This window comes from Ailuropoda melanoleuca, chromosome 4 (genome assembly GCF_002007445.2).
Source record: "Ailuropoda melanoleuca isolate Jingjing chromosome 4, ASM200744v2, whole genome shotgun sequence".
NCBI classification, from domain to species: domain Eukaryota; kingdom Metazoa; phylum Chordata; class Mammalia; order Carnivora; family Ursidae; genus Ailuropoda; species Ailuropoda melanoleuca.
The window spans coordinates 19,626,674-19,635,013 of record NC_048221.1 but is presented as its reverse complement, the minus strand read 5'-3'; the positions used below and the strand labels follow the sequence as shown (position 1 = coordinate 19,635,013).

The following is an 8,340-nucleotide window of genomic DNA, read 5'->3' as shown; positions in this document are numbered from 1 at the left end:
CTGAACGCCACCTCCTCCGTGAGGCCTTTTCTGCCAGATCCGTACCCCTCCCACCACCACCGACCCGGCTACCGAACTCACTGGCCGCGGCACTATCTTCTCAGCTGCCTCTCCCAGCTAGAAAGTCAGCTCCATAGTGCCCGAGCGCAGAGGCTCTGTGGTGGTTCAGTGAGGCCTGGCCACACTCACCGTACTTTAGCTCGCAGATCTGGCTGTCCTTCTTCTTGAGCTTCTCACAGACCTTCTCCACAGGGATGTGGTGGGCCAGGGGCTTGGACACCTCGTTGATGATTTTAGTGGCAGCGTCATCTGTGGCCCCGATATAGTAGCACTGCAGCAAGAGAGGACAATGGCCTTCAGGCGGTTCCACTTGAGAGCCTTCTCCTCCGCAACACACTGACATCTCAAAACCTCTGTCCTGGCAAGGCCTCATGTTCCCACACCCTGCCTGTCCTGGCAGTCAGATGGGTCAGCGTAAACCCTGGGCTCTTAATACATGCTCGGTCCCAGAGCTGACAGCCTCCAAGTAAGTTTACGAGTCACCAAGTTTCAGACCTTTAAACAGAGACAGACAAACCAGCGACTACCAGGGAAATTAAAGCTATAAAAGTCATCGTTTTGTTAGGGCTCTTGTCCTCAATTTGGCCCTAGCCCACCCTGTGCCCACTTTATCTTCTTGTGCCCTTGCTCATGGCCTCTGGTGCTCACAATGGCTGTTCCCTCTGCCTGGGAGGCTCTTCCCCGCATCCTTGACCCTGCCCCCCAACGATGACTCTCCCTCAGAGAGATTCTTGACTATTCTGCCTAAATCAGCACCCACCCTCTCAGCCAGAGCACCCTGGTCATTTTCTCCGGGACACTCATCCCACGGCATCATCTGTTTGCCTGATTGTCCTTTCTCCCCACTGATCCTCCCGGTGCCCAGCACACAGTAGGTGCTTAATCAGTACTAACATGATAAAAAAAAAATATCCTAACTGCAGAATGCATGAAAGCACAGGAGTCCCACACCAGCATACTGACACAACAGCGCACCTCCTGAACACAAGTGGGCAGGCCCAGGCAGGGAGGGGGACCAGCTACTCACCAACCGATTCTCTTTGCCTCTTGCTTCCCGGCAGAATTTTATAAGTTCTTTTTCAATAGAGAATGGTGAGAATGTGACATCTCTGTCTTTGAGGTCCTGATAAAATCTTCCCAGATAAGAGATGCAGACTGGAAAAGAGGGAAGGAAGATGCTCAGCAATCACCAAGTTGCACCCCAATCCACCAGGAGGGAACTCCGTCAGCAATTTTAATAGGAGACACGGAGGTGAGTTTTCCCATCACCGGGGTTTCTCAGGTGCCCGCAGGCCGACAGAACCCAGCTCCAGGTTGCTGGGGTCCCCTGGTACACCCAGGGCACACGGGGAACGAGCATCACCCAATGACCCACACACGGCTCCTCCCTGCTCCTTCCACAAAGTTTAAGCCGAGACTGAACACGTGTCCTTGAGATGGACTCAGTGTGACCTCGTAAGAGGCCAAACTGGAGAGCGAAGACAAAAACGATCCAAATGCTTCTCATTTCCAAACATAACACCGAACCCCGAGGTGCGGCTTCGCAAGCCCACCGGACCCGGCGCAGTGCTCACGGCCGGCCCTAGGGGCTCCCGACCTGAGCCAGGGAGAGCCTCTGCCCAGTGATGGGAAAGGACAAAAACTCCGGCGTTATCTCAATGTCAAGCCAAGTTTTCTGCACGATCTAGTCCCAACTTTCTTGTCGGACCAGTTTCCTAGGCCCAGGAACTGTTTTCTAGGCTGGCGTCGGCCCGTCCTCGGGCGGACCCCGCTGGGACCGGCCGCCGCCCCCTCCCGTTCCAGCTCCGGCCTCTCGGCCGTTCCGTCGTGTTCAGCGCCGCCGCCGGGCCGGCCCCGGCGCGCGAACCCCGGTCCCACCGCGCGGCCCCCGGCCCCGCCGCACCTTCGCAGTCGCCCGGCCGCAGCGTCCGGCCGCCTGGCAGCACGCTCAGAGCCAGCGCCACCGCCAGCCCGTGCGTGGCCCACATCCTCCTCCTCCTCCACCACCGCCACCACCGCCGCCACCGCCGCCGCCGCCCGACTGAACCGCGCCCGCCGTGAGGTGCTACCTCCAGGTCCCGGCCGCGCGCCGTAGTTCCCCATTGGCGGGGGGGGCCCCNCCCGCGCCCTCCCACACGCCGCACTTCTATTGGTCCATGCGCCTCGGAGCCCAGACGGGCGGCTCCACGCTGCCCTTCCCTATTGGCTGGTAGCGTCGCCCGCCCTTGGCCCTAGACAGTTGTCGGCCGCTGATTGAACCAGGGCGTCCGGCAGGAAGGCGGCCGCGGGGCCGGCGGAAGCGGCCAGGGCCGCCATCTTGAGTAGGGGCAGCGGCGGTACCTGAAGCCTGGATTCTCGGACTGGAGTGGGGTTCGGCCGTAACCCCGCGCCTGCTGAATTGCCTAGAGTACCCCCTGCTTTGGGCCCCACGCCGGCCCGAGAAATCCCGCGGACTTCTCCTCCCGGGCCCCGACTCGTGGCGCAGGCCAGCGACTCTCGAGTCAGCCGCGGCCCAAAGGGCAGACTCCGGGGAAGTTCCTTTCCTTTTCGTTTTTTCAAGCGATCCCGTGGTGGGGGACCTAGGCTTCGGGGAGCGCCCGCGAGGCCTGCCGACCAGGTCCGAAGGTCCGCATTAGGCCGGAGGCCGCCTTGTTTGGGCTGACCGGACACCGGCTGGGTGGACGGACGCTGGGCTGAAGGACTTCCCAGAGGCAGGGCCCCCCTCCGAGCTGCCGTCCTAGGCCCCAGGGAAGCGCCTGGCCCGGTTCGGCGCCGAGGCTGTGCGATCCGAGCCGGCCCGCCTCGGTGGGGAGCTAAAGGGCTGGCCCGCCGCCTCCGGCTTCCCAGCCGACCGCTCCGGGGGTGGGGGGGTCCCTGGCTGCCGGGGGCGCCTCTTGAGTAGGTTAGGGGCCCGCCAAGTCAGCGGACAGGCACTGGAAGGGGGTTCTTCTTTGGCTGCCCTCCTTTCAAGTGCTGTCTGTCTCAAGGCAGGACGTTGGAAGGCTGGCTCTGGGCTCCCTGCAGAGAGATTTCTATGGGGCTAAAGGTCTTGGAGCCCAGCGACAAGGGTTGGAGAGGGGCTCTAGGGCTGCTCCCATTCAGTGAATTCAGTGGGTCAGTATCAGGTATTCATCTTTAATTCACATCACAGCAGTCAAGGGAGTGGGGAAAAGGGGAAAAATCAAGTGGCAGATATTTACATCTAAAATTCACATTACTTGTTGGATTTAGAACATGCTACCACAATATATACAGTAAAATACCTCTTGGGACACTAGTACAAATTATTTTTTCTTTTAACTTTGCTTTCTGTTACAGGTAAGATCATCTTTAAATCACTTTTTAAAACATAAATACACAAAAGAAATGGTTAGAAGTCTTATTTTAAATAAGCACAGAATGCTGGAGGTTAAAAACACATTTATAGGGCTGAAAACCAATTGGACATCACACTCTATACATTTTTTGCTCAAATTCCTGTACAAATACACAGCATTCAAATAAGTATTTACAAATAAGCTTGAAAGAATGAAAATCAGTATTTCACAATCTTTTCAGAGGATTCTCATTTCTGGCCTCCCACTTCCCCTCAGACTGGGATTCTCCAACAAAAGGGTTTTGGATTATGTCCTTTTCATCCAGTTAGGGAAAATGGAAAGGGAAAACACAAACCTAGCTCACCTTGCATAAAAAGGCAAGGCCAAACCAACCCACACTCCCCTCCCTACCATCCTATCCCACCAGGTGGAGAAGGTCGATGTTCTTATGTGATGACTGCCTTGTCCAGGGATTGATGTTCAGATGTGCCCTAAAATCTATAAAGATGCCCTCCTACCTAAGACTCAACATCCAGAGCTAGCCCCCGACCCTCTTAACACTTGTGAACACCAGATGTTCCAGGCCTGCCCTCTGAGGTTGGGGCTGCCATGACCGACCACTCTGCCTGGAGCCATCCTTACAGTGTCAGAAAAGACCCACACTGGTGAGAAGCACCCCCCAGAGGCCCTGAAGGTGATGCGGCCCTCCATCTTTCCCAGTAGGTTACTTGCTGGCATTCCTGTTCAATAAGCTGGCGTTTGTGTACAAGAGAACACCCTGACCGGCCTTGTCTGTTTGGAAAGAGGGACTGTAGGAGAAGGGATGGGAGTCTAGGGCCCGGGGCCTGGCCACGGAGTCAGGCCAGCAGAAGAGAACTACGGGATAACACACCTGCTCAACAAGGAGAAGGCCACCTTATGACCATCAAAGTAATGAACTCAGGCAAATGAAAGAAAAATATTTTGTCTGTAGACTATTTTTTTTAAGTAACTTAGAAGCACCCTGGTAAAATACTACTACCACCCCACCCTATCCCCCCAAATAATAAACCAAGAGGAAAATCACTGCCCTGACCTGAAAGTTTCCTATAAAGACACCACTGCGCTCTGCCCAACAGACTGGGGAGGCTGGAGAAACTGGCCTCTTGCCTGCCCCGAACCCTGAGTGGTGGTCCCTGTGGGCCTGGAGCGGGGGTGGGGGGATTGAGGTGGGGAATGGGGGACGAGACTGCACTTGGTCACTTGGGAGAGGATAATTCAACCTGCATGGCTCTCTGCTTCCAAAAGGAGGAGCTCCCTCCCACCCTCTTTACCCAGGAGCTTGCTGCACCTAACCGCGAGTCCTCGGGCTGGAAGCCTGGCTGGGCAGCCAGCCCCACTGCTCAGAGGTAGTGCTGAAAATCCCTGATTCAGGAGCTGGGTGACAGGCTTTCTGGCCACTTCTGAAAATTCAGAGGATTTCCGGCCCCGGCCACACCCCAGCCTCACTCCTATGCCAGCTCTTCTCTCAACACTTGGCCTTCTGGGCCCGGGGGAGGAAGGTGGCTAGGGTAGTCCCTCTGGCTCCACACCCCCACTCAAACCCCAGAGGGTGGGAGATAACCTTTGCAGACCCATTTGCCAGGGGGGCTCCTGCAGGGCATGAGGTGTGTTGAGAGTGGAAGGGAGCAAATGGTCAGAAATAAAAGCAATGGAGGGAAAAATCCAAGGTAGAGTGGGAGGCAGGCCTGGCCCACGGAAGCCCGGCAGTGTGCCCTGGGCGTGCCATTAGGCCAGGTCACATGCCTGAGCTGGCAGGCTGGCCCAAGCAGCCCCTCAGTTGCACACTCCTGGACGGAAGAGTGGGCCGGTGGGTAGGCTTTTGTGCAAAATGTTTTGTAGCTCCCTTGTCCACCTGTGACATGTAGTCCACGTGGTCCTTGCAATCCCTGAATACAACCATGAGCTCTTTTGTCCATGCAGCAGCGGAAGAAGTCCCTAGTGCAATTTCCATTCTTCTGTGCCTCTCTGCCCTGGAGGAAGGGCCTGGGCTCTGACCCCTGGGCCCTGCAAAGCTGCAAAGCAATTCTGTCTGTGCAATATCTCCATATAGCTCCACGTGGTCTGGAACTGCAGGAGGAAGAAAGCATCTACTGCACAAAGGAAAGAAAGGAAAACCCATAGAAATGGAAACGTAGAAAATGAAATAAAAAGAGAAGCCACAACCCTTCATGCTGCTGTGGCCTCTGCACATGGCAACACACGAGTTCACGGCAGTAGAACGTAGACTCGGGGTGGCTCTCTCCTGAGTGCCGGGCCTCTCTGGCTCCCTGGGGTGGGGGGGACTTGCTTTTCAGACCTGGAGTGGTTGGGCAAGCTGCTCACTGCGGGCGGCATCCTGGCCGCCTCCCTGCCCCTCACTGTTCCCCTCGGCCGTGCTCCCAGGCCAGGCGGGCCTGCTCTTCCTTGGCGCTCCCAGGGGGCAGTGAGGCCTTGCGGTGCAGGCCCCGGGGCCTGTCGGCGTCGTCGCGTAGCAGCACGCCCTCCTCGTGCTCCAGGGCCGGCAGGCGGCTGTGGTAGGGCTTGGGTGGCAGCGCAGGTGGGTCCATGGGGTCCTGAGGGATGACGCACCCCGGGGCTGAGTGGCTTCGGCATGGCTGGGCCTTGATGGAGTCCAGGACGGCGGACTCGGAGAGGCTGTAGTGGACAGGGAGGTAGGGTGGCTCGAGATCTTCATCGGCATTCCAGGCCTGGCTTGGCATGGAGTCCATGGTGTCGGTTCGAGGTGGGACCTCCGAGGAGTGCCCAAAGTTACTCTCGCTCAGGGAGGACACGCCGCTGCTGGCACTGCCCGACAGTGTAGAGTTGCTGCCATCCAGACCCGACTGGGGGCTCGTGGGGGAGGCCGGGATAGGGTGGAGAGGAGACTGCAAAGGAAAGGGTGGGCGTGTTAGACCCTCTCTGCAGACAGGTAGGCGGGCTCGCCGTGTGCAGAGAGCGCCGGGCGCCCATACATGTCAGCTGCCCATTTGTCTCTTCGGCCCCGCCCCCCAGTGTCCCCTGCTCCCAGCAAGCCAGTGGAGCCCCAGAATCAGCAGTATTTCTGTGGGCAAAAATGGCCCTGCCCTGACCGCTAGTCATTTGTATCCTGTGGCTCTGAGGTGCTGGCAGAAAGGCTGGGTCACTAGGCCAGTGGGGAGAGCAGAAAGAACCCCAGGGACCATGGGCCAGATGAATGGACTCTGCTGCTAAAATCTGCGGCTGAGTCCATCTTTTCCAATGTGCAGAAAAATGAGTGAGTTTTCACGAGGCTTTGCTGCCTTCTGCCTCTTGCTTTTGACTGGACTCTAGTTAAAATGCTCTACCATCTACCATGGGAGTATCTGCTTCTTGAATTGTAGTGTGCTGATACCTCGTGGCAGCAGCAAGGAGCCCCCAGCCCCTCACTACCCCTCACCCATGCACTCTGGGTACTGTGTGTTGCTGTCCCCGGGACCCTCTGATCCCCCTGTCCCCATCGCCTTGCTTGCAGGATATATCAGCATCTGCATCTCGAGTGGGGCTCTGGCCACCCCTAGCTTCCGCCAGGCTGGGCGCTCCGGCACAGAGGAGCCGGGGAGGGCTGCAGTTCACCCTGTAGAGCCAGGTGGTTCCATGGCAGATGAGAAGATTCCTCTCACGCCCTGGTGGGGCTGTCGTTTCAGTACATTACCTTGCGCAGAGTCCGGGCAGGCAGGGCCGGGGGCGTGTCACCCAGGGGGTGGTGGAAGGCGTCGAAGTGTAGGGAGTAGTGACCTGCAAAGGGAACAGAACCAGAGCCTCAGCCGGGGCCCCTCCGGGGCTGTGTGTCAGCACATCTTGCTGGGCCAACTGGGCAGCCGTGGGAAGAGTCTCCTGGGGACCCCTCAGCATTGAAGGCCACAGGAAAACCTCTCTTTTCACTGGAGTTCTCCAGAACAGGCTGCTGGAGTAGAAGACACCTGTGCCACACAAAAGGTCAAGAAGGTCGAATATGTCAGAGCCCACGGGATGACAGGCCATGGACAACTGGCAGCTCTCCGGCAGGCTGGTGGGTAGCGGGCTCAGCACAGTCAGTTCCATTGTCTTCGGCCCCCCTGGCTGGGAGGGCCTGACCGAGCTCACCTGCTGTACTTGGAAACCTCACTGACCCCAAAGACCAGCAGGATCCTTCCTGTGGTGGGGATGTTGTTTCCTTGGCTGAGTCAGCCCAGAACATGGCCCATCTTCTTAGTTTGGAGGGCTTCTGCCCTGGCCCCTGAGTAGAGTCTGAAACCAGGGACTATCTGGGGGACCCGCTGGAAGTCTTCTTACCATGCAGCAGGCTTCGGGGAGGCACGGGGGGGGGCAGGATGCGCCCCATGTGGGCAGACAGGAAGGGCTGGGCCTCTTGGGCTCCGCTATCCAGGCTCCAGCTGCTGGGGGCTGCTGGCACCGCTGAGGGGTGGAAAGAGATGGCATGAAGGCAGGTTACTTCTTGAGCCACCCTCAGGGAGAAGCCCGTCCTACAGCCTCTGGCTTCTCCAGCTGTGTGCTACGTACCCAGCACGTGTGGGAGTGGTATGCCAGCCCCCCAAAAATGCTGGCCAAGTGAGACACTGTGGCCCACGGGGGAGAGACAGAGCTGCTTACGAGGATGGCAGCAGAGGGAACTAACGTCTAAAGAGTACTTAGGGGGAGGCAAGCTAAGAGGACAGCAAGGAGCGAATGTCTGCAGCCTCTGGGACTTGCCAGGAAGAGGACAGAGAACAGAAGAAGTGAGCAGAGCAGAGTGGAACGGGCTGAGGAGACAGAATGCACACAGTAGACAGGTCACAGAGCTCCTCTCCAGAGCCAAGTCAGGGCTCTCCGACTGCCCTGACCCAGTGGGAAAAGCAGGAAGCACGGTGGGTGGGAGGCAGAGACTGCCTCCTCCTAGAGCTAGTGCATGGCCAGGGGGTGGGCAGGGACTGGCTCCCAAAGGGCC

At 58.0% G+C, this 8,340-nt stretch overlaps 2 protein-coding genes across 4 annotated transcripts in view; both read right to left on the bottom strand.

The window, feature by feature from the left end:
- Positions 1 to 37: 37 nt before the first annotated feature.
- MANF (mesencephalic astrocyte derived neurotrophic factor) lies at positions 38 to 5,753 on the bottom strand. Its single transcript, XM_034657209.1, has 5 exons — positions 5,716 to 5,753; positions 2,401 to 2,953; positions 1,964 to 2,291; positions 1,088 to 1,215; positions 38 to 331 (listed from the first exon to the last, which is right to left on the bottom strand). The coding sequence occupies exons 1-5, from the start codon at positions 5,751 to 5,753 to the stop codon at positions 101 to 103; spliced, it is 1,278 nt and encodes a 425-aa protein (XP_034513100.1). The 3' UTR covers positions 38 to 100.
- DOCK3 (dedicator of cytokinesis 3) overlaps positions 4,057 to 8,340 on the bottom strand; it is a 480,644-nt gene continuing 476,360 nt past the window's right edge. For 2 of the 3 annotated variants that reach the window (XM_034658385.1, XM_034658386.1), the window contains 3 exons: positions 7,689 to 7,811; positions 7,069 to 7,151; positions 4,057 to 6,283 (listed from right to left, as the gene is read on the bottom strand). In XM_034658385.1, the coding sequence (XP_034514276.1) occupies positions 5,774 to 6,283; positions 7,069 to 7,151; positions 7,689 to 7,811 (716 nt within the window). In that variant the 3' untranslated portion in view covers positions 4,057 to 5,773. The remainder of the gene's footprint in view (positions 6,284 to 7,068; positions 7,152 to 7,688; positions 7,812 to 8,340) is intronic. The other variant, XM_034658384.1, reaches the window with a different exon arrangement.